General features: G+C 51.8%; 1 protein-coding gene and 1 long non-coding RNA gene across 3 annotated transcripts in view; both read right to left on the reverse strand.

Moving 5' to 3' along the window:
• LOC126649097 (uncharacterized) overlaps positions 1-23990 on the reverse strand; it is a 137508-nt gene that overhangs the window by 66249 nt on the left and 47269 nt on the right. Inside the window, exon 1 of one of the 2 annotated variants that reach the window (XR_007630967.1) lies at positions 18315-18400. The exons of the other annotated variant lie outside the window; for it this stretch is intronic. This is a non-coding gene — a long non-coding RNA (uncharacterized LOC126649097). Of the gene's footprint in view, positions 1-18314; positions 18401-23990 lie in introns of those variants that run through there. 2 annotated transcript variants of the gene reach the window in all.
• Positions 7594-10221, reverse strand: SOX1 (SRY-box transcription factor 1). Its single transcript, XM_050332933.1, has one exon. The coding sequence runs from the start codon at positions 9674-9676 to the stop codon at positions 8585-8587; it is 1092 nt and encodes a 363-aa protein (XP_050188890.1). The 5' UTR covers positions 9677-10221; the 3' UTR covers positions 7594-8584.

Consider the following 23990-nt stretch of genomic DNA (forward strand, 5'->3'; position numbering starts at 1 on the left):
GCTATATAATGGAGTCTGACATTCACAGTTTTTCTCCAGTCTCTCCACCTCGAAATATACAAACTTGGGCTCACCTATGCTGTGTATTTTAAAAGGTATTTCCCACTTAGTTTTGTTTTCTTTTTCATGGTCCTTCAAGGTAGAAAATGCACGTGCTCACAGTGACTCGATTTCATAGCATTTTGTGTTTTGCATTAGTTTCTGCATTTTGACATTGGGGAGGAGGGGAAAGACGACGAACCGTAATGCCTTCACCTGCCCTGGGACTGAAAAGTAATTTAGAGGAAGGTAGAACTGATAATGCGCGAAGGTATAGATAATGAGGAAAAAAAACCCCAAACCGTTCCTTAACAAAAGCAAAGCCTGTTTCACTCTTCTGCTACCTAAAGGCTGAAATAAAAGGTAATATGGAAAGTTAATCTAATCACTTGATCAAGGGATTACTCAAGATTTTTCCAAAAGATAAAGATATCCTGTGTGCAAGGCAAGAAGGCTACGGTTGGAGTGGATGTAACTCGGAAACACGGTAGACGGTTTCAGATCTTTCCCCACCAGGTAGGAATTATTTTCATGTCGATATTTCATTTGCGAACTCCCCTACTTCGGCTTTTAGGTCTTTCCTGGCTTTGGGCTACTTGTGTTTGTAGTTCCAACCCTGAACAGCCATTCATTCTTCTAATCTGATTAGGATTGAACTATCCACTGTCCAATGATTCTAGGAAGACAATCTTCCTACAGATTTTTTTCTACATTGGAGAAAAAAAAAAAAAAACAAAACCAACAAACAAAAAACCACACAGAAAACTTAATGCTTCTGAATTTTGTGTGAGACAATTTTTGGGTAGGAAATAAACATCTCCCTACTCCCCCGGCACCTTCACCCCCCCTCTGTGGATGTATGGTGCCTTTGTTCACCGCTAGTTCCTAGTTGCTATGGAGTTTTACGCCTTGGTAAACTATATTTCACCTCCTCCCGGTGAAAGCTATTCTTTTCCTAAATGCACACTTTGCAGACTCCGGTCCTTCCCCGCCTCATGTCGGCTGCAATTCCTAAGCCCACGCTGGTCTGCCCCTGGCTGAAGCCACGTTTTCCCTCTCGGATCTCAGCTAACCCTCTAGCACTTGCCCAATTGTTTGACCACCGACAGATGCTCTCCTGTTTCTCTTCGTTCTCATTGTGCTTTTTTTTTTTTTTTTTTTTTTTTAAGGTTTTTGAGGGATAGTCCCTCTATCTGAGTGTCGCAGTTAACCATGGCACACGTCTTCTCCAAATCAATGAGAGGTGTCCGGTCTGAAAGCGTGGACAATGAGATTTTACTGAGCATGAAGCATATTACCCCCAAACCCGTCCTGACAGACCGTGCTAAAGCATTGAATGACTTTCTTGAAACGAGACCTTTCTGAAGGCTCCTCCCTTCAGAGAATTACACCGTCCAGGAAAGATAGGCATGAAGCTGCACGAGGGCACCCCAAGGCTTTGTAAATTGGGGTGGGGTATGTGCTCTTTGTCACGAGGCCCCACTACTTTTACCCCAAAGCCAGGGACCAGTGTTCTTTGGCGGTTGCTCTTCACTCAACACCAGCTCCACACGTGTTAAAGGATGGGGTTTTCACTTTGGTAGTTCCAGACTTTTTGACGGTACATACAGCGGTGTGGTTCAGCTCAGTCGGCTCCTACTGACTTCTAGCCTATCCTACAGAGGCATCGCTAGGGATATCCCGGGTTTAGGTGTAAGGACTTGAGGGGCTCCTGCTAGCACCTCTTACCACTTTGGGCATGCGGCCACAGGAACGGGCCCCAGTACACAGCACTGCCGTTACATCAAAGATCCTGAAGAGCCTCTGACCTTTAGTTGGTTAATCTTTAATTTTGCAAATTTTCCTCCAACGGTAGAATGGTTCACTAAGTGTAAAAGGCAACGGGCTTTCCCTTCAGCCTATCTAACTAAAGCCTTCAGGTTACATCTGTACCTGCATCCCAGGTTCCCTCGTTCCTTTGCCTACCGTCCCGCACCTCGGGGCCGTCCCTGTGTCCCAGCTACTCAGCAGAGGCGCGGTGGGGTTGGAGTCAGCAGGCAGGGAGGTAAGGCCCTGCCCGCCCCGTACCCACAGTCTGTTATCCCTCCTACCGCCCGACAAGCGGGAGTCAGCGCCCACCGCTTCCCCCCGGTCCCTCTCTTCAGCCACTTCGTTCACGCCAGCGAAAGTCACGGACACCTCTGTGTCCGGCTCAGAACTCTGCAAGACCGTGTCCCGACACATTTTGTTCCTTCTCCTCTGCCTCTCTTTTGGCCTTGCCTTTTCAAAAATCACTGTTCAGCCAAGCTTTTTGACTCCTCGGCCGTGGGAAACTCGGACCTCATTTTCCCCCTAGAAAGCAGCATCCACCCCTACCTAACTTCAGCACGAACGCTGGAAGATTCTCGCTTAGTCTTGACCGGTACCCTCCGGCCTCAGTCTGCCGTTCCCGGGCGCCAGCCTTCTCTGGAGCTGCGTGAGTGCCCGTGGCGCTCGGGAGACGGAAGGGCAGTGAAGCGAGACGGCGCCGCATTTCGCAGAGAGGGGCCACGCGTGGCAGCAGGTGCCTGGGGTTTCACTCAGCACTTTTAGGAGGGATGTCCCCGAGCCGGGCCAGGCCCATCGTCTTCGAATCCCCTTCGGCTCGGACAGTGTGCTCAGAGGCGCTCAGGGCTGGTTGTGGGGGAGTGCCGAACCACCCAGTATCCTCGCTTTTTGGGGTGCTGAGTTTTCTGGAAGAGGAGGAGCCAATACGACGCGAGATGGAAGGACCGCTTGCTTCTCACCCCTTCCTCTCCCCCTCCCTCCAAAAATAAGAAGATAGCGTGTATCGTGTCCCCGCCCTGTGCAGCGTCTGTGTGCGTGGGGTGTGCGCGGCATGGCGAAGCGGCGGCGCCAGTGCCCCGCGGGGCGCGGAGCGGCAGCCGAGGCGCCCACCCGCCGTTGCCGGCGGCCTGTCGGGGCGTGCCCCCCTGCCCCACTCCCATCCCCCGCCCCCGGTAGCCGTGCGGCAGATGGCCCGCGGTCCGGGAGGGCGGCCTGCGCCCGCCCGCCGCTGAACGCATGACTGGAGCCGGGCTTTGGTGTCTCCCATCCCGGGAGGGTCCCGTGTGGAGTTCAAGGGCGGCCTTTGCCGGCTGACAGCAACGCGCTTGTTTTTCCCAGATATCTCGGCCCGCCCCCGCCTCTCACGCCTGGAACCCTCCCTCCTTCCTTTCCCCTCCTGCTTGTCGGTGAGAGGCCAATAGGCTGCGGTCGGGAGACGGGGTGCACTGCAGCATTCTCCCCACCGCCACCCGCTGCAGCTCCCCGACCTCCCGCTGGGACCTCTCTTCTCCCACCCTCCCGGCTGTGACATCTCCCTTCTCCCTGCAGCAGGGCCGGGGGCCTCCCCCACCAGACTCCCCCCTCCACGGCGGGGTCTGGTCTCGCTGACTGCCCGGCCGGCCGCGGGCTTGCAGTGGGAGCCGTCGGTGTTCCGCCGGGTGATTGTAAACGGGTTTGACTGGCCGTTGATCTCGGGGTCAGGACTCTCCTCGCTAATCCCTCGCTCTCCAAACACCGCCCCCCTTCCTTGTCCCCGCGTTCTCCCTCCCTTTCTCTCACCACTCTCGCCTCCTTCCACCCCTGTTTCCCTCTTGCATCATTCATCTGCAGCCCCTCCGACGGCATCGGGGGCACTTCACTTCCTGGGGCTGCAGCTCGCAGAGACCCACTCGCACCCCATGAACAACATTCCCCAGGCCCACTGCTCCACGACTCTGGGGTACTTGCTTAGCGAGATCATTCACACGGACACACAGACACACGGACACGTTGACGCTGTCCGCCCCCACGGGATTGCCCCTTCCCGGCTCTTCCCCACGTGTTGCAGAATGTAGGAAGGAAGGGGAGAGTTGGAGCTTACCGGGGGGAGCTGGCAGAAAGTGTGCGCGAAGGGGGGAAGGCGGGGCAGAAAAGGGCAGGGGAGGGTCGGTGAGTGCCCGGGACAGGTGGGGGTATCGCGGGGCATGGGAGAGCGTCGGCGCCAGGCCCGGGAGCGCATCCCATCCAGATAACCCACAAGCACCTGCCAAGTTCGCGTCTTTTAGTTCCATTTTACTCTACAGCAACTCCCAGATCAGCCGTTTGGTTTAGTTTTCAGCGGGGGAGTGTGTATGTGTGATGTTGTGGTGCCTTTTTCTTTAATGCTGTTTTGGTTTGGGCTTCTTTTTTTTTTTTCTTCTTTTCCTTTCTTCCGTGGAAGTTTACGCATGATAATAAAATGCTATAACCTCGTCAGACGTTCAGGTGACCTGGCCTGATGTCGCCTGCATGTGGCGCAGCTGGGAGGGAGGGTCCCACCCATCCCTCCGTCCACTGAAGGAGCATTTCGTGGGACTTCTTGCCCCGCTGTGGCCCTCCGGGCTCGTTGGCTCTGATTTCTGGAATCGTCCCTCTTTTTATCTTCATGGACGATTTAATGTGCCCTCTTCCCCCGCTCCGTTGCTCCCAGAGGCTCGGAGCCGTCCCATCAATTCCCCGCCCGGCGCTCGCTGCGGTGTGACTCGGACTGAGGGCACGGAGGAGTGGAACTGGAGGGAACGGCTTTTCGCCGGGGCCCAGCGCCACTCCTAAGAGCTCAGCGAGCCGCGTACGGTGGGGGGAAGGAGAGGGAAAAAAAAAAAAAAAAAAAGAGTGGGGAGAGCCGCTGGGAAAGACCTATGGAGTTCAGGCCAAGTTTGCGTTTTGGCTCGAAGTTTGGAGCGGATCAAATCTGTTATCGCTCTGTGCCTCCTGTCCTTCTGGCTGCTCTGCCGCCGCCCCCCTCCCGGGGCAGAGGGACCCTCCGTCAGAGCGCTGACCGCGGGGGCGGGATCTGGCCCACAGGGAGCCTTGACCCCAAGCTCCCCACGCTATATGTAGCCTAACTCCGCAGGGAGGGCACCTCCACCCCACTCCCCTTCGCTTTACTCCCTGGATTGTCCTTCCTTTTACTGAAAACGAGATGACTTTTTGGTTTAATTCTTCCACATATGTGATTTTAATAGCTCTGTCAATCATGTTAAAGGAGGAATATTTCATACAATTTTAGATGTAATGTACTTAAACCATAAATCGCTTAAACCTATTCTTAGTTTTGCATATTCAATTATTCTCTTATATGTAACTCACACAGCAAAATCCCGAAGATCTAATTATTTTACTGTACCTAAACCCAACTCATCTGCCTAGGAGAGTTGTTTCGTTTGTATATCCAAACGTGAAGTTTAACTCAAGTAAAGTGAACTGCCAAACCAACCAGCAAAACAAACAGCAAAAAAAGCAGCAAAAAATTCTACCCTGATGATGTTTCGGGGAGGGGGGTGGGGTGAGTGCATGTTTTTGGTATTTTGTAGAGGGGGTTTTTGTTGTTTATTTGGTGGTGGGTTTTGGTGTGGTTTTGTTTGTTTGTTTGTTTGGTTTGTTTTGTTTTTTGGAGGGTGGCCTTTCGCAGAGTGAAATGTATTTCTTTGAAAGAATATTCGAAGCTTGTTTAAATATATAACCGAGACTGGATCTGTTTAATACCCTTGTGTTGAAAGTGCAGGTATTCCCATTATTCAAGGCATAACACCATTGAGCCGCAAAATTCTGAGGGTAGGAGGGAAAACTCGTTAAAAGGAGAGAGCCGTATTATTTCTTTTTTTAAGCATTTCCCCATAGTATTTCTGTTGTTTGGACGCAAATAAACAGGTGTTTATTTGCTTTTCTCACTTGACCGTCCCAATCCTCCTATTCCATCAGACGTGTTCAGCGATACAGGATCGTCTCACTGGGATTTTTCTATTCTGCGTAGTCAGTAAATATGATTTTCAGTAGCTATGACCCTTAAAGTAAAGACATGTAACAGGGTTGCATCAGATGTATATGTGTCTGCATGTGCATATGTACACACACACACACACACACACACACACTCTCTCCTCTTCGGTCCTGATGCTATCTACAGTGTGTATAGATATTTACGAGTACGTAGTACACACATGAAGGATAACACATTTCAAGGAACTATTCAACAGGTAACCAGCTTAATCTGCATATCTATAGGTACAGGTATTAATATTTTAAATGACATCTAGGACTGTGTTTGGCTGGAGGTAACCAACACCATGGAAGGTTTCTCACAGTTTCCTGCTTTCTGTGTGCTCTGTTTGGAGGCTGAGCATTTCCAAAAGTCGCCTGTTGACTGAACCCACACACACCTCGCTGTGATAAAGGCTCAAATAGTTGGGGAAAAAAAAAAAAAAAAAGTGTGGGGCTTATTTTTGGTTGAAATCAATAGACAACTTTCATGAAAATTCTGTGTTCAGTTTAAAGTATGAGTGATTTATACAAAATTATCAACATGACTCCGAAGAGTTATATATGTCAATTGACATGTTAGCATTACAGGAGTGTAATCTCTAACAGGGACCCGAAACCGCTCCTCATTAATCAACTAAAACTTCCCCACTCACTATGGACGAAGTACTTATTCGCCAGCGCTAAAAGATAATTCAAAAAGTCCTACAGCCTGCTGCCACCGACATTACAGTCATGGAAGTTAATTTTTTTTTTCCCCTTTTGTTTAAGTAGTTATAACTATCGTAAAAATTAATTTGCTACAGTAGTTTACAGCAAACTTTTAATTCTAACATATCGAAAAGTATTGATCAACGGTTAAAAAAAATTAAATTAAATTTCAAAGCATTGAACGACATTCTGCAACGAACTGACACGCATCATTTTGCTCGACAGCTTTAGCACCAGTCGCTGAAAATTGAGGGGGGGGGGGCGTCTGTGGGGGCAGAAACGTGTGACCCCGCCGTTCCCCGCTCGCCCCCCGGGATGCTCCGGAGGGATGGGGCTGCTTTTCGGGCTTGAGGTTTAGAGGTCGCTTTTCTTTTCGGGACGCGCAAAACTAAGCTTTTTCTCTTTTCATGGTGTTAATTAGAGGGGAAGTGCCGCCGCTGGCCGGTGCCTTCTCGATTCCCGGGGAGGTGGGTGCCCCCCTGGGCCGGCGGGAACTCCAGGCCGAGTGGGGCCCGAGGCGAGTAGGGGCGGGCAGCACCCGATCACCCCCCCAGGGAGAAAGTTACTGCCCCGGCAAGGTCTAGACCACCAACCCAGTCATAAATTCCATAAAATAAATGTTCACGGCTGGAGGAGTAACGCAATAAGAGGTCTATTAAAATAAATCTACCTTCATCCCTCCTGATTTACACAGGTTAGGGAACATCGACATTTACTTCAGATTGCATTTCATTGTTTGCCGCTGCTGTTTAAAACTTCCTCCCCAAAATTTAGTTTTATCCTCTGTGTTTCTAGACTTACCATGGTAAAGATTACTAAGTTCTCCAGGTAATTTTTGTTTGTTTGTTTTTAAAAACCAGGTGACTTTTTCCGCTTTGAAATTTATTTAACTCAAAAGGTAAAAAAAAAAAAAAAAGAAAAAGAAAAAAAAAAAGGACGCATCCTTCGGATTTCTGTTTAGCAGAAAAGCTTTTTAGTAAACTATGTACAAAATCTGAACTTCTTCGTAATGCCTAAATAAAAATTATTTCACAATGCATTTACAAGAAATGATACAAAAAGAAAACAAAACCGAAGAGTAAACAAACAAACAAAAATATCCAGATACAATAAAATTTTACAAACCCCAGGAAAAAATGTAGCTTCCAAAAGAAAAAAAAGTTTTATAAATAAACAAGTAACAAAAAAAACCAAAAAAAACAAACAAAAAAAACCAACAACAAAACCGTGAGAATATCTACAAAAAAAAGTTCTTTTGGATTTGCTTTAGTACATGAGTAATAAATGAGAACTGTTTCCTCATCAACTTCGAGTTAATTAGTCAATAAAAAGCCTTCGCAAGAAGCGATCCGTGACGGAAATCGTAGCAGTTCCGCGCGGTATAAAAGTTGGCATCGCCTACCACTTTTTGTTGTTATTATTGATATCTTTTGTCTTTTCGCCACCGTTCCCCCTACCTTTATCCTGTTTTTCTCTCTTATTTTCTCTTTCTCTTCTTTTGCAAATAAACGCACTATGCCCCTTGGGTGAATGATAAATACTGTACAAAAAGTCTCGATAAAACACAGAAGTTCAGTCTAAAACTAGTTTCATAAACTAGTCCTTCTAAAAACAAAAAAGGTAAGTAAAGCAACCGTTACCTTTTTTCTCTCTCGTTATTATTATTATTATTTATTATTATTATTACAAGAACATCAAAACATTTCTGTACAAAAAGGAAGGAAGGAAGAAAGAAAAAAAAAAAGAGAGAGGGGGAGGGCGGAAGGGAAGGGTCGTGAGAGGCAAAAATAAGAGGGGGGAACCTGGGAGCGGGGCAGGAGCGGCGCGGGGCCGGGACGCGGGCGGGCGGCCGGGACTGAGCGTGCGGTGGCAGCGGCGGGGCGCGCAGTCCAGCGGGACGGCCCGGGGCCGGGGCCGGGGCCGGGCCGGGCCGGGCCGGGGCCGAGGGCCGAGCCGGTGCTCCCACCCGAGCCTGTCTCCGCCGCTCCGGTGCCGGCGGGGGTTCAGATATGCGTCAAGGGGACGGTGCCGTTCACCCCGTGCTGGCGCTCTGGTAGTGCTGGGGCAGGGAGTGGAGCCGGCTCTGGGCGGCTGCTGCTGCCGGATCACCGCCTTCCCCGGCCGGTAAGTACATGCTGATCATCTCCCGCAGGTCCCCGGGGCACGGGGCCCGCGAGTGCGAAGTGACAGGAGGGCTCACGCTGGGCTCCGACTTCACCAGCGAGCCCAGGGCGCCCAGCGCCCCCGAGGAGGCGGCCGCCGCCGCTGCCGCTGCCGCCGCTGCCGCCGCCGAGTTCTGGTGGGGCTGGGAGCCGTAGGGCAGGGCGCCGTAGCCCGAGGGCGAGGCGCTCATGTAGCCCTGCGAGTTGGAGATGGGGCTGTACTGCAGGGCGCCCATGTCGTAGCGGTGCATGGGCTGCGGGTTGTGAGGGTGGTGCGGGTGATGGGGGTGCGGGTGGTGCGGGTGCCCCCCGCTGCCCGGGTGCTGGCTGTAGGCGAGCTGCGCCTCCTGCATCATCGCCGCCGCCGCCGCCGCCGCCGCCACCGAGCCCGGGTAGGCACCGTTGGCCCAGCCGTTCATGTGCGCGTAGCCGCCGCTGGCCGTGCCGCCGGGGCTCTCCAGCCGCTGCCCGACGCCACCCGGGCTGACGCCGACGCCCATGCCCACGCCGACACCGGCCGGGCCTCCCCCGGCCGAGCCGGCGCTCAGCAGTCCCCCGGCCAGCGAGTACTTGTCCTTCTTGAGCAGGGTCTTGGTCTTCCGCCGGGGCCGGTATTTATAATCCGGGTGCTCCTTCATGTGCAGCGCCCGCAGCCGCTTCGCCTCGTCGATGAACGGTCTCTTCTCGGCCTCCGACATGACTTTCCACTCGGCCCCCAGGCGCTTGCTGATCTCCGAGTTGTGCATTTTGGGGTTCTCCTGGGCCATCTTCCGCCGCTGGCCCCGCGACCACACCATGAAGGCGTTCATGGGTCTCTTGACCCGGTCCTGGTTTGCTTTGTTCCCCCCGCCGCCGCCGCCGCCTCCTCCGCCGCCTCCCGCTCCGGTCTGCCCCGAGAGGTTCGTAGGGGCCTGGGCTCCGCCGGGGGAGTGCAAGTCCGTCTCCATCATCATGCTGTACATTCAAGTAGCTTTTTTATTTTCCACCGGCGCCAGACGTGAAAAATGAATCAAACATAGAGGAGCCCGGGCGGACGGGGAGCGAGCGAGGCGAAACCCGTTCGTATCTAGGTAGCGACCGCCGTGGAAGAAAAAAAAAAAAAAAAAAAGTAAAGAAAAAAAAAAAAGGGAAAAAAAAAAGGAGGAGGAGAAAAAAACCGCGAGGAGGGCGATCGGCGACCCTGCCGGCGAAAAACTTTCTCCCTTTTGCAAATCACTTTCGGGGCTCGGCGGCGACGGGGGTTCGAGCTGCTCAAACAGGTGCACGGCAAACTTGCTGCTTCACTTGGCGCGGCGGGAGGAGTGTGCGGAGCCGTCGGCGGTGTCCTCCGCTCGCCGGCGCTCCCCGGCAGACGCGCGCACACCCCTCCGCTCCCGCTCTTATCCTTAACGGAGCTATTTTTTTTTGTTCTTTGCTGCTAACTTGGAGAGAGAGAGGGAGGGAGGGGAGAGAGCGTGTGTGACTTGCATCCGCTGATCGCAGGTGAACGGAGCAGAAGAGAGGAGAACCCACCGCCACGCGAAAAGGAGGCGAAAAAAAAAAAAGTATTTAAACGTTAACTGAAAAAAAAAAAAAAAAAAGCGGGAGGAGGATCGGGGGAGGGAGGGGGTGGGGGAAGGAGCCCAACCAAAACACGCGCAGAGCCCGGCGGCCGGGACGCGGCGGCACAGTAATTTGCTGGCGGTGGTCTCCCTCCCGCGGCCCGGGCGGGACGGGCCGGGCCGGGGCCGGCACAGGAGGAGGAGCCGCCGCGCGAGCGGCGCCGCAGCCATACGGCGCGCGCCGAGCCCGCCTTAAATCGCCTGCCGGCGGCCAATCGGGGTGCGCCGCCGGGCCGCGATTTGCATATGGCGCGCGCCGGGCGGTGACGTGCGGTGGGGCGCGCCGCGCGCGGGGGGGGCACGAGGGCGGAGGGGGCGCCCCCGGGGCGGGGACACAACACACCCCCATCCCGGCCATCCCGGCCATCCCGGCCATCCCGGCCATCCCGGCCATCCCGCCCGCACCCCGGGCAGCCCCACGGGCGGGCACGGCCCCGCGCTTAGGCGGCCGTCGCACTGTGGTATTTAGGGGGTCTGAGGCGGCCCAGGCTGTCCGCCCCGTCACCGCACCGGTGCGAGCGGCACCTAAGCCCGCCTTTTCCCTGGGAATTCGTCCTTTCTGAAGATTTCTCTGGAGGCCCCTCAGACGTCTCTCCCAGTGTTAAAACTGCTCCCAGGCCTAGGCCCGGGCACGAGGCAGAGGCTGGACGCAGTCGTTATTCACTTAGCCTAGGGGATTTAAAAGCACCTGTGACTAAAGAAGGTACATGAAAACATGTTATATTTATGTATAGTAAGTACAGGTGTATGACTTTTCCCCCCCCTTGAAAATATTAAAAGACTATCCTTGTGCCTTGCCTGTCCTGTGAGATTATAGTTATTTTACAGAGGGGAGAAAATGGTTCATGGGGAAATTCATGCTGCAATCTTTAATTGCAGCCATAGGAATGGCAAGTCTGTTTCACAAGTGCCTGTGAGATAGAGACTGCTGCCCCCATCGTCTTTTGCCAGGTGGAGAAAGGGACGCATGCATCCCTGCTCTTTTCATGGTTTGTGAGTGTAAATTTTCCTGACCCTAGTGGCCATCCAAGGCTGGAATCATACCACAGCTTTCCCAGTTACTGTTATTACCACCAGAAGTTTTCTGCAGCAGGAGTACACATCATGCACAAAGCATCATCCTTGGCACTGGGCTATGATTAGACTTTTTTTTCCCAATTTCCAATGACTTGTTGTGAAATAGTGATCTCATCATGACTGTCTGGGTTTGTTGGGAAGAGGAAAGCACCTCTCAATCGCTGATGGCTGAAGGCTTGGCCTGCTTCTGGCCTCTTTAACTCAGCCTGAGTGATGCTGTTAGCTCAGGTGGGGATGCTTTTGGGAGGATCCTGCTCCCTTCCAGTCAGCCTTAGGGGTGCAAAGGGGGGACAGGAGGCAGTGCAGGATTGGACACATGTTTCTCCAGCTGATATTTCCGCAAGTTGCCACATCTGCCATGCCAAAGTAAGCGAGGCTGCTGTGATTGCTAAATTATGTATTTAAAATATAATTGGTCGAGGTAGGAGGGGAGGGGGAAGGGAGAGAACATTACTACAGAAAGGCACATTTCCACTTGGATAACCAAATGAAGATCTTAGGAGTAAAAACTGCCAGATAAATGACATGGCTCACACATTATCCATCCACCCAAGGCCTTAGTGGTATTTCTCCCTGAAATTTGATATTAAGGTACCTAAAGGCCTCCTGATAAGTAAATGGGTCAAATCTCTGTAGGTCAACCTTTTCCAGACAAGTTCCCTGCATCCTGCCAGCCAGAAGACCCCATGGGAACATATGCTTATCCCTGCAAACTGGTGATACACACCAGCTTTCCTCTCTGTCACATGCAGGTAAATGGCGGAGGAGGCTGACCCTATCTTCCCTTCTCTGCTGCGGGGGCAGTCGCTCCTTTGGAAGTCCCTGGGACTGCCCCCCTCCTGGGATTTTTGTCTGTGTGGGGTTTCCCTCTCTTTCCTTCCACCTCCGACAAATAAACACAGAGTGCCCCTTCCCTCCCCTAAAAGCAGCCAAACTACCACGAACACGGTCTTTTTGGGTGTGAAATGCAGGGAGTGGGGGGCAAGGATATGCTACTGCTGTGAGCCTTCTTGCCTCTGGCTCAGGGGCACCCAGTTCTCCGGCGGCCGGAGGATGTGTATCGACTGAACGGGGGGTAGAGGGGGGTGGGAGAGGGGACGAAAAAACCAGCTCGGAGGGACAGACAGGGGCTTTTCTTCCGTGGTAAAGGTAGTGTAGATCCCGGTTTGCAGGCTGAGGAACAAGGTCAAGCACTTTTGTGAATGTCATTTGACAGGGAAGAAAAGCCAAGAGAGCTCTACTGGGCTAGGGTAGTGCAGCTGGGGACTGTGCCCGGAGTTGGGAGGTACTTGAGCTTTTCCCAGAGGAAAGTGGGTTGCCAAGAATCGGGAGTAGAGGGTGAAAGGAATAGGTGGAGGCGGCCCGGGGGAGCGGAGTGTGCTGGGTGAACGCTGCGGAGAAGCCAAAGGGAAAGCGAGGAGGAGATCCCGCGCTGGAAACAGGACTGGGGAGAACTAAAAGTCAGTTCTCAGCCCTGGCCGCCGCCCGGGCCCGCGGAGTGGGCAGGTGCCGGCGTGGCCTGCTCGCAGGCCGAGCGCACCAAGTGCCTCAACCGGCCCCCGCCACCTCCGCGCTGCGCGGCGGAACGCACCGCTCCCCGCTCCCGGCTGCGGCGGGAGGGCCGCCCCCTCGGGGCGGGGGTCGCCCGCCGTGGGCCCGGCCGGCGCTGTGCCCTCTGTGCCGCCGCGGGCGAGGAGGGGGAAAGGGGCGGCGGGGCCGAGCCGGGCGCCCCGGAGCAGTCGGCGATCGCCGTCTGCTGGCTGCCGCCGTGCCTCCCGCACCCTCGCCCCAGCTCGGGGCCGGCGAGCGCCAGTCCGCGCCGGGGCGATGCCATGGGGAGATTAAGAGTGATGCTAGCTGATCCCGCGCCAGCCCTGTCTAAACGCAGGGTGGGGAGGTGAAGGGATCGCTTGCAGCTCCTCTGGCACTTCACTGCAAAAGCCGCTGGCCAGCACGAAATGCAAAGCGCTCCCTCGCTCCCGGGGTGCCGTTACCTGGGCCAAAGCGAGCAGCCGTGAGGGAGCAGAAAGGATAGGCAATGGGGAGAGACAGGAAGCCCTTTCCTGCCTCGGAGGAGACTTGTGGATCACGGCTTTCAACACGACCTGCTACCCAGTCGAGGTGGGATGAAGGAAAAAGGGCACCTGAAAGAAGTCTCGCTTTCTTTTCCAGTGTTAACAACTGTTCCGTGTGATCCTACAACTCCAGTCTCAAATAAGCTACTGGCTCTCTCTGTGTTTTGTTGTCTTTTCCCAGCTTGCTGGGTAAAAGCGTATGGAGAATCTCTGGAGCTTTCGAGTAGGGGCTCACCCTGTGAACGGTACTCACACATATAATTCAAATTTCACAGCTGACCTGCTCTGAAAACCTCAATCAGCTTCTAATTGAAGGGAAAACAAAATATTGCTTCCCTACAGCAGAGCTAACGATTTAATCATTATATCAGACATTATAGCTTTTAATTAGGCTAATGCTGATACTGTATGGAAAGAGATAATTCAACACAGTTCTTGATGAATTCTGTAATTGGGTTAACGGTGGAGCAGTTGGGGGAAGACACGTCAATATTCAAGCTGCGTCTATAGCCACCAGGTTTATGAATGAGAGGGAAGGGGGGAAAAGAAAAGGGAGGGGAAGGAAAGGGCTAAAATTCCCTGACGATAAATGTCTCCCCCCTTCGCCCAGGAGAGCCGTGCCAACCAACTGGAAGCGTGACGAGGGTAAGGGCTGTCCTACAGCCGCCTCGGCGCGCCCCGCTCCCGGCCGCCGGTCCCAGACAGCCCGGACTGTCGCGACACCAGCGCGACCCGACTGGCGGCCCCGCTGCGGGACCACACTGCGGCTCCCTGGGGCGGCTCTGAGGGACGTCGGCTTGGCCCCCAGGCCGCTTTCGCTGTATCTGCACCCCAGCCGAAGGGTCGTTCACCGCAACGCTGGGAGCATGAGGGGAGGGGGCAACCTGGGTCACCAGCACAGAAACTGCCCTGCGGGATGCCCTGGAGTGAAGTCGGGAGGCATGGCGGGGGACACTGAGGATGGTACGGGGCGGAGCCGAAAGGTTTCTGAAGTCCTTATGAGAACAGGCAGTTGCCCTCCGCGGCCGGGGCCGGCGAGGCTCGGCTGCCGGGAGCCGCCCGCCCTGCGGGGCACGGGCACCGGGGACTGGGCACGACATGGAGCACGGGGATGGACTTAGGGCCAGCCTGTTCCGGGCAAAATCAAAGCGTCCGGAGGGCAGGAAACTGTTCCGTGTAGATACTTCCATTCATTTATTTATTTTGCCAGATAGAAGGGCGGCTGGGGCCGTTTTTCTAAAGGAATTCTGCATCACCACTCCCTCCCCAGTGACGATAAATTGTCCCTTTCCGAAGAGTTTGTCTATCCAGGTTTTTCTGTTTTCTAGTTTCTACTGGCTTTGAAAATGAGCTTTATATTTTATTTGCGCCTAAAAGTAGTATCGATCTCCCCACACGTTTGATCTCCGCAGTAGCCGGCGGCCGCACCAGGGCAACAGCAGGTCGCGGCGGGCAGGTGAGCTGGGAGTGCCACCTCCCAGCTCAGTTCCCGAAACCTACACTGAAGAGGGAACGCCGAGGCACACGTCGGTGGGATGGCGGGACGATCAGCCCGCGCCTAAGCAGAGAGTTGCTTCCCCTCTCCTCTCCCCGATAGGACATAGTGCGTTGTCCCCTCGCCTTGGAACGGCCCCTATCCTTCGCCCAGCGGGAGTTCCAAGTCGGTAGAAAAAGCAGAATCGTGACTTAACGAAATTTTGCCAGCAGGAGCATTTTTAAAAATGTTTGTTTATGCTACGCATTAGCTCGACTTCCAGCACAATATTGTTCCGAAAGAGGAATATCCTGTATTGTGATCTATCCTTGTCTTATTTTGTCAGTAATTACAGTAAAATTAAATGGGTCATTGATAACATTCCAATGACACAACTCCCTGTAATTAACAAGCTGAATACACCTTTTTTACATTACACAAAAGTTGTAATTTTCAAGTCTGTTCAGTTTTTTTTTTTTTAATTATTATTACTAAGGCACACGCCAGGAATATGTGGTGATCAGACGGCACAGCATCTCGCAGGAGACGAGTGTTTGCACTGTCCTATTTCCCAGGGTTTGGGGTTTCTAAGTGGATGGCCACACCTTTTACTTTTTACAATCGAGTTATCGATTGGCCCTCTAGACAAAAACAAAACAAAACGAAACCCCCAAAAACCCAACCAAAACAAACCCCAACAAAACCTACCTAACATTTTACTTTCCAACAAAAAGAAATTATTTTAAAAGTGTATTTTTGCAGCTGTGAACTTTTAAAGGAAAAGGAAGAACTACGGGGATGGAGAGTTTGTCGGACTAGCATGACGCAGGAAGTTAGTACAAAAAATCTCTAAAATTGTGCTGCTGAACTGTCAGTCGCGCAAAAAGAGCTTCACAAGCCCAGGTGCGGCATCCCATTTCCTTTAGGGCAACCTGGCTGGTTATGTCTGTGGCACGTTGCTCAGAACACCGTAAAGGTAATATTTCTGTTTTGTATCCTCGTCAGTTATCCCCCAACTGCAAAGGCATCATTCACAGCAAGTCAGAATGAATTTGCATAAAAAATAAACGAGGGGAGAGAAAAGGAAATAATGTAAAAGCTTCTTTCTTGCAGGCCATCCTGTTACTGCAAATTAGATTAGCTACATAGGCTTCAATGTAAATATGACACGAGGTTCACAGGACAGCGAAAGTATCATCCACTCCAATCTCTCCTTTCATTTAAACTTCCCCCACAAATTACATCCTTTTTAATACACTTTCCCATGAGATTAAAACATCACTTTGACACGATTTCAAACCTTTTCGGTCGTTCATCCAGTGCTTACTTCAGAAAACCAGGGAAAAACTAGAAATATCTAAATAATCTCAGACCACTGGTCTGGAAATTAAAGGTAGCCAGAGGAAATACATGATCCTCTTGCTCCATCCAGTGCAGCATTCTGGCCATGGGAAGGCGGATAACGAACCCTTGAGACGCCAGCCATAAAAACCAGTATCCTTCCCACCAACGGGAGATCCCGGTTACTTGGCCGCAGCCGTGTTTATTTGCCTTTGGAAAAGGGGTGTTTGTCCCAGATTTGTTTTTCAGATCTACTGAAAAACCTGAATCTGAAGTATCAGAAGGCTGATACTTCACATTCCCGTTACACGGATTCCCTGGCTGTCAACATAAGACGGGATAGCAAAAAGGTTACTGACGCCTTTAGCAAATACATAATTTACAGCAAAGATTAGCAAACCTGAAAAAGATTCTGGGGCGGGGGATAGGGGAGGGAGGGTAGGTTGTTCATAGATTGTCTTGTTTTGGGAATAACAGCGCTTGCAGCTATCTAAGGCAACAGTTTATCTGCACTCACAGACTGACCCGGCCCGCAGCCGGTGTAGGGCGGCAGCCCCCGCCCCCGGCCGGACCCCTCCTCCACGGGCGGGAAGTGCAGCCCCCACGGGATATCCCTTTCCCGGGGTGGATGTGTCAATTTTAGCCACAGGGGCTGTGCAACCGAGCGGCCCACGGAGGGCAGGGGATGGCGGCAGCCCCCGTGGCCGCAGCGGCCGCTCTGCCCCTCCACGGAGTCGCGACCAGGAGCGGCGGGCGGAGACGGGGCGCGCTGAGACGCTGGTGCAGCCCGGCTTGGGGGAAGAAACGGTAGTTCGTCATCTTACTCCCTGCTTGATACTGTACGTTTGGGGACAATTTGCAACCACCCTCCCTACCCCCATCCGTCCATCCGTCCATCCATCCATCCATCCATCCATCCATCCATCCATCCATCCATCCATCCATCCTCCCCCCCCTTAACAAAGAGGCTTTCAAACCATAACCTTTTATGGCAGCCCACGGGAATCAATGCGATGAAACGGGGTTTTAATGGGTTAATTGACTGGAGCCGCTATCATGTTTAAACACCTGTTTCTGAAAAGACATTCAGCCAAAACCCGTCCCCTCCCTGATCGATAGATGTACAACCTTACTCCATTGCCTGTTGATCGACCCCAAATACCACCATCAAATATGAGAAAAAAAAAAAAGTCACCTTTTTAATATCCCGATGCTTTATGTAAATAATGAGAAGATCTACAGACACTTTGGAGTTGGGGAGAGAGGGTAAGACCCTGAGTCGGACCAACCCAGGTAGCCCTAAACCCCTAGAGTTTCTTTCGCCGGGACTTGACTTCGAGAGGCTGGGCACAACCTCCCTGTCGAGAGGTCGCGGCAGCTGTCACGTTCACAGAGGACCGGATCCGGGGATCCCCGTTCCCTGGGAAGATGGAGCCGGGCTCATCCCGGCCGCATTAGCAGTGCTGGGAGCCCATATGAATGCTCGTTCCGAGGGGCAGAGATTAAGCAGGCATTAGTTGTAATAGCTGTAATGCTGCTCTGCCTATTGATTTCGGGTTTTTTTTTGGCAGTATTAATACAGCCAAGCCCGCCGGTCAGTCACAGCGAAATTGATTCTTTGCCCAAGACACCTTTCACTAAATGGCACCCGCGCACCGACATGTTAATTTTTGAACGTGTAACTGGAGCGGGCGCTGCGCTCTCAGGAGGCAGCGCCGCCGCCCCCGGCACCCTCCCCACCCCAGCCCGCCCGCAGCCCCCGGCCACGGCCCCGGTCGCCGCTTCCCTCCCCCGCCTCAAAACCCAGTGAGGCGTCTTCCCTAGAAGGCGGAGGGGGGCAGCCCAAAACATTGTCGCCCGTGGTCCCCCCCCCCCTCCACCAAATCCGTGTCACAGCCGATAACCCAGTGACTGCAATCGGCTCTTCCCTCCTTGCAGCAAAAGTAACTTGGAAGCCCTCCCTTCGCCGGCTTTCCCTCCTCCATTCCCAAGACAGGGTGAAGACCCCCTCAAAAGTTAGAGGCACACTTACAGTTGCTCTTCCAGCTCCAGCCTCCTCCCAACATATCATCTGAAGGGGCAGCCTTATTATTATTACTTCCCCCCCACACCCCTCTGCTCTAGCCTAGCTCACACCTTCATCCGACCGTGCCCGCAGGTGCAGGGCAGCGCGACATGGAGCCGGCGGTCTCCTCCTCGCCCCTCGCCCAGCCGCAGCTCCCAGGCGGCTGTGCCCGAGCCACGAGTGCCCGGCGACACACGCACACTCACCATTCGCGCTCTCTCGCTCACTCGCTCTCTCTCTCTCTCTCTCCCTCACACACACACGCGCACACACACACACTGCACTGGAGAGGGGGAGAGAGGGAGAGCGAGAGAGAGAGAGAGAGAAGAAAATGAAATTTATTATTGATAGAAAAGACTTTAAAGACAATTTCAAGTTATTGTTTCGGTCTGGAGAGAAAAGGGGGGAAAAAAAAGAAAAGGAAAAAAAAAAGAGAGGGGCTTTTCTCCCCACCCCAACATAATGAAACGCCTTTTGTGTGGCACCGAACAATACCAAACAAGTATTCTAATAAATAGCCACTTTTTTGTTCCGTCGCGGCAGTGAATAGAATTGAGCAGTTGGGTTTGAGAGCAGCTGGAGCGCCGCGCCGAGCGGGGAGGTGGAGCTCGGAGCCTTCCTCCTCTTTCTCTTCCCCTTTACCTCTCTCACACTTTGTCCTCTAAGCTTGCATTTCTGCCTCCCCGCTCCTGATGGGCCACTCTCCCCTGCCCCTTTCTCCGGGAAAGATGCCTCCTGGAAGGGAAGAGCCACCCCTGGGTGCTGCTTCCCGCACCTGTGCGACGCCGAGGGGCTCCCCGCGCTTCCGCCCGTCCCTCTCCATGTTCGCCTCGGGACCCCGCTCTTGCTCTCCCCGCCGTATCCTGACAGTCTCTGGCCGCGCAGGGACCCCTTTCCCGAGCCCCCACGCCGTCCCCTGCCTCCGGCAGCTCGGGACGGCGGAGGCTCCGAGCCTGGCCAGACCCTCCTTTGTTGACAATAAACTTGGATTTCACAGGGAGGCTCAGAGCCCCCCTCCGCCCTCTCGCTCCCCCTCTCCCGGCCTTCCCTCGCTTTCCCCGGGCTGGAACCGGGCTTTGTCAGCCTTCCCCTCTCCGCTCGGGATCGCTGCGGAGGGTCCGCACCTCCTCCACCCTGTACCACTCACTGAGATCACCTCCCCTTTCCTAGACAGCGCCGTTAGTTTTTTTCTGCATGTTTTTTCCCTCCTCGAAATACTCTTTCCCAGTCCCTTTCTGCCAATGTGACAACCGTTGTAGGAAAGAGAGTCGATAGAGGCTATTAAAATGGACACAAATCAGCTAAAGATTTTCAGGTGAAGCTGAGAGTGCCCCGTTTTCCCTTCCGCTCCGGTTGTGAGGGTGTGTACCTGCCCGTCTGCGCCGGGGGTGTGCAGTGGGGAGAGAGGGCGAAGGGGGACACAGGGTATGGTTTTGCTCGCCAGTGGAGCCGGCAATAGCGTCCAGGCGGGTCATGGCTGCCTGTACCCTGATGGGGAACCAACCGCGCCAGGGCTGGGAATGAACACCGGGGGCAGCCGCCTTCCTATGGCCGGACTGTCTTCTTCTCTTACTGGGGGTGGGGGGTGGGGTGGGGTGTTATATCTAGTCCTCACTTAAAAAATAATTTAAGAAATACATCCCTCTACCCCCACCGTTAACGTCCCGTTCTCTTGCCATCCAGAACCCTACTTGTCTCGCAAAAGCTGCGGGAAGTACCCGAGGTTCAAATAAACCCCAGCAATTTCTGCAAAGACTCCTTAACATGCAAGGAGTACCTCGTCGGCTATTTTGAGTTGCTCAGTCACATACAATCATTAGATATGTTGGAATAAAAAGAAGATTGCTTTAAAGTTAAACCACCGTTGCCCTTTACAGACCCGTATTGGCGGGGGAACAGGGGAACGGACGGGCATGTATACTAACGACCTAAATTAAATGTTACATCCTCATCCGTGGGAATAGAAGTGGGAGAGACCTCGGCCAAGGTGCAGCGCTCGCTCTCCATTAGCGCTTTCCCTTGCACGTCCTTCCAGAGCTGTCCAGAGGAACCCCTGGAGCTGGGGGCAAAAAGAGGGGGGGGGATGGGGGCGCCGCGGGAGTGCAGGGATGCCCTCGGTGTCCCCCCCCCACAGCTCGTCCCTTTTCCCGGGGGAGTCTCCATGTGCTCCGTGCCTGGTGCGTACCTCTGCCTGTACGGAAAATTCCCCTCCCTTCTTTTTTTTCCCCCCTCCCTCCCCTCTCTTTTAAGTGGATTTTTGCTCTCACTTCAATAACACGCCGGCTCTAATTAGCTGCAATATTAAGAAACGCTCTAAATGACAGTTTTATCGGGTTTGTGCAGATAGGAGGAACGCGGGGACCCAGCGAAATACCCACCCAATGCGTTCGGCGCTGGATCCCCGCCAGCAACTATTGCTCGCTCTTTTTATATGGAAAAATGGCAACATTTTGGAAAGCAGCTTTAAAACTTTGACTTATATTTTACATGCTAAATAACGGGGAGAATGGCGACAGCGTTACAGAAAGCTTCAACCCTGCAAATATTTGAATGGGGCTTTTTTGTAAAGTAGAGCAGCTGTCAGTCAGCTGGCTTTGACAGCCTGCCACAATTTTGTCATTTAATAGTGAGTGTTAGGCTAAGTGCAAAACACTCTGGCAAACAGATGTCAAACCTACATCTCATATAAATGGGGGTTGTAAAATTGAGTTTTAACCCACATATAGGGTTTTAAAAAGCGGTGCCAGTGTGTAAACTGTATACAAAATAGAGATACTGACAATCTCTGTGTGGGCTTGTTATTTAAAGTAGGCTTATTTAGAAATCTGACCTCCAAATTATGCTAAATCTTCCTACATTTCAAACAGTAGAATATGAGAACAGTGCTTGGGAAAGTCGAAATTAAGCACAAATATGATGGTTTGTTGAAAGGGGCTAATTGCCATGTGTACTGAGAAACCAAGGCGCATTCAACTCACCATCGGTCTTCCAAGTCCGAAGAGAAAGAAGAAAGGAAGCAAGGAAGGAAGGAAGGAGGAAAGGAAGGGGGGAAGGAGTGAAGGAAGGAGGGAAGGAAAAGAAGGGTTTGGCAGGTTCTGAGGTTCAGGGACTGTTTTTTAAAGCGGGACCGGAGGGATTTGATTTAGGAGAAGGCGGCAGGGGAAGGAAAGACCGCAGACACAGCGAGCAGGCGGCTGCGCAACCAGACTCCATAGGGTGAACGAGGCACCGTGCAAGGAGGTGCCCAGACCTGCTGAAAAGGACGGCAGGCACCCGTCTAGAACATGGGAAGAGAGATTATGAGCGGTAGCAGGAAGAAATATTACTCAGCGTTAATTTCTTTGGAAGTTACTATTTGAAACACAAGCTGCTTTTTCTTTTGAACTCACATTTCCAAGATTCGTATCTTCACTGAGATGTGGTTTTCCCCTGTACTTCGAGGGACCTCCCGGACAAATTTCCTTTGAACATTTGAAAAACGTCATAAATATTTACACCAAAAATTGTTCATTTCCTCAGCTGGTTAAAACGAAGCAAGAAGAGAAAATGATTCAGGAATTATACTATATGGGTTATATCAAATTCCCTAGAACAAGTCTGCACCCATATTATCGTTTTGGGAGCTAGACATGTAGCTTCCTAGACAACTCGACATGAGGGGATTAAATGAAACATTTAATCAAAAAGAATTGTTCATATTAATAATTAACCACAGTTTAAACACACACTCAGCTGATTTCCTTGTCGAGTACTCAGTTGCAATATTTGCACAGCCCTAGTTGATGTTAAATGAGTAGAGGAATGCACACGGGATGATTGTTGACCATATGCAGTTACTGCTGTCTACTTTAAATTCCATTTGATCCGAACTCTCTCTACGCTCATCTCAAAATCCCCAAAGCTCTGCTACTTGTTCACAGCGTTTTCCTCTTTGCAGGTTTTTGTTTGCTGTTTTTGCGGGGGCTTCAGCACTTACTTTTGCAGAACTACAGTGAATGCCTGAGACCGGCTAATTCTGCCCCAGGTATTCAGAAAGCACAAGGGGAGGTGTGGATGCCCACAGTCCCGCTCCCGACGGGACGTCACCCCGCTCTGTGGGCGGCGGGCAGCTGCCCTTGGCCGCAAATCCGGCGTTGCAGATCTCACCCCCGGGGTCTCGGAAAGGGGCTCGGAGCCTCCCCCATCCCTTACCAGGGCTCTTGGGCCAGTACTGCAGACACTCTCCTTTCGTGTCTGACCTGAAAATTGTCGCTTCAGAAACCCCAGATTTTAAAAAAATATCTTAAAAAAACCCCCAGCGCTTCGCTTAGAGTGCTCCAGGTTGAGGGTACCGAGGACTCCTCGGGTCCCAACCACCAGCCCCGAGGTAAGGTCTTTTCCATGCCTTGACAACGCCAACTACAGTCTAGCATCGGGTAATGCCGTCGAAGAAGGAATCAGGTTTTACTTTGGAATAATTGCCTCCAAGTTGTTTTAAGCCAATTGTAGCTGCAACTGTGATGGACAGTGAGGCTGGCTCTGTGGTTGGTCCCTGGCTCTAGAGCAGGAGTCGTGATCTGTCTTTATTCAGTTCCATCACACAGAAAAATTACTGTATCCAGCCCATTTGCCTGCAAAGAAAGGCTATGGTAGAACACGACCCTTATATTCAAACAAGTGACTGACCAACGAATCTGAAAAAATATTTATCAATATCTTTGATTGATACTAAAAATCTCCTCTTGCCACCTAAAAATGGACATTTTGTTACCTCTAATGTATTTGCTTTTTTAACAATATACTTGTACAATTGTTGCTTTCCATCAAAGATGCAGCTGTCCCCTTTTCAGCATTCTGACATGAAATGGCTTCCAAACCTCAAAATTCAGAATATAATTGACATAGCTAAATATTTTTTCCTCAAACATAGCAGTTTGATCAAGTCTTAAGTCCAGTGACAACCTGCCTGTCCTACAATTGCTCTGAAATACAGATCTGCACCCTCTCCAATGGCAGAGTCATAAAAAATCCAAGCACTCAACTTGTATTTATTCCCACAATTCAAATGTTAATATTAGCATGTTTTCGAGGTGGAAATATCATAGCAAAAATTTAAATGATACTACTGGGAAGTGACTAAAATAACGTGGGAAATGTAAACAAAGATGATTATGATTTTAGTGTTTAAGGATTAAATGGTGTTTGTGCTGTATATAGAAAAACCAAAGTTTGCCAAAGTTTTGTCTTCCTTGACAAAATGACTGTGGTGGAATTATGCCTAATCCATACTAGAGTGAAATCAGAGGAAAGCTACAAGTCCTGTAATATAAAGGTTGCAAGCTATAAAAATCAACAGGGAAAATATAATTGCATTGCTGAATAGAACTCAGTATTTACAATGTTTGTGTTGATTCTCTCATTTCATTTTAGAGCAGTAGCTAGCAATGGAATTGTTTCCTTAGTGTTTTGTAGTTTTGGTTTTGATTTTTTTTTTTTTTTTTAAGGTCTTGGACTTGTTTCCCCTTTCAAAGTCTGAAGTCTGAACCACACCATTCAAGTGCAGAATATACGTTCCAAGACTGAAGTGCAAAACAGTTTTTCAAATGGCTTGTGAATAGAAAGTATGGGATACAGCTCAGGTTATCCCACTGCAATGTGATCCAG

Source organism: Myiozetetes cayanensis, unplaced genomic scaffold (genome assembly GCF_022539395.1).
Source record: "Myiozetetes cayanensis isolate MyiCay16 unplaced genomic scaffold, myiCay2020 scf5-8, whole genome shotgun sequence".
Classification (NCBI taxonomy): Eukaryota; Metazoa; Chordata; class Aves; order Passeriformes; family Tyrannidae; genus Myiozetetes; species Myiozetetes cayanensis.

Coding starts and splice junctions, on each gene's coding strand:
- SOX1 (XM_050332933.1), bottom strand. CDS start 9,676: ATGTACAGCATGATGATGGAGACGGACTTGCACTCCCCCGGCGGAGCC.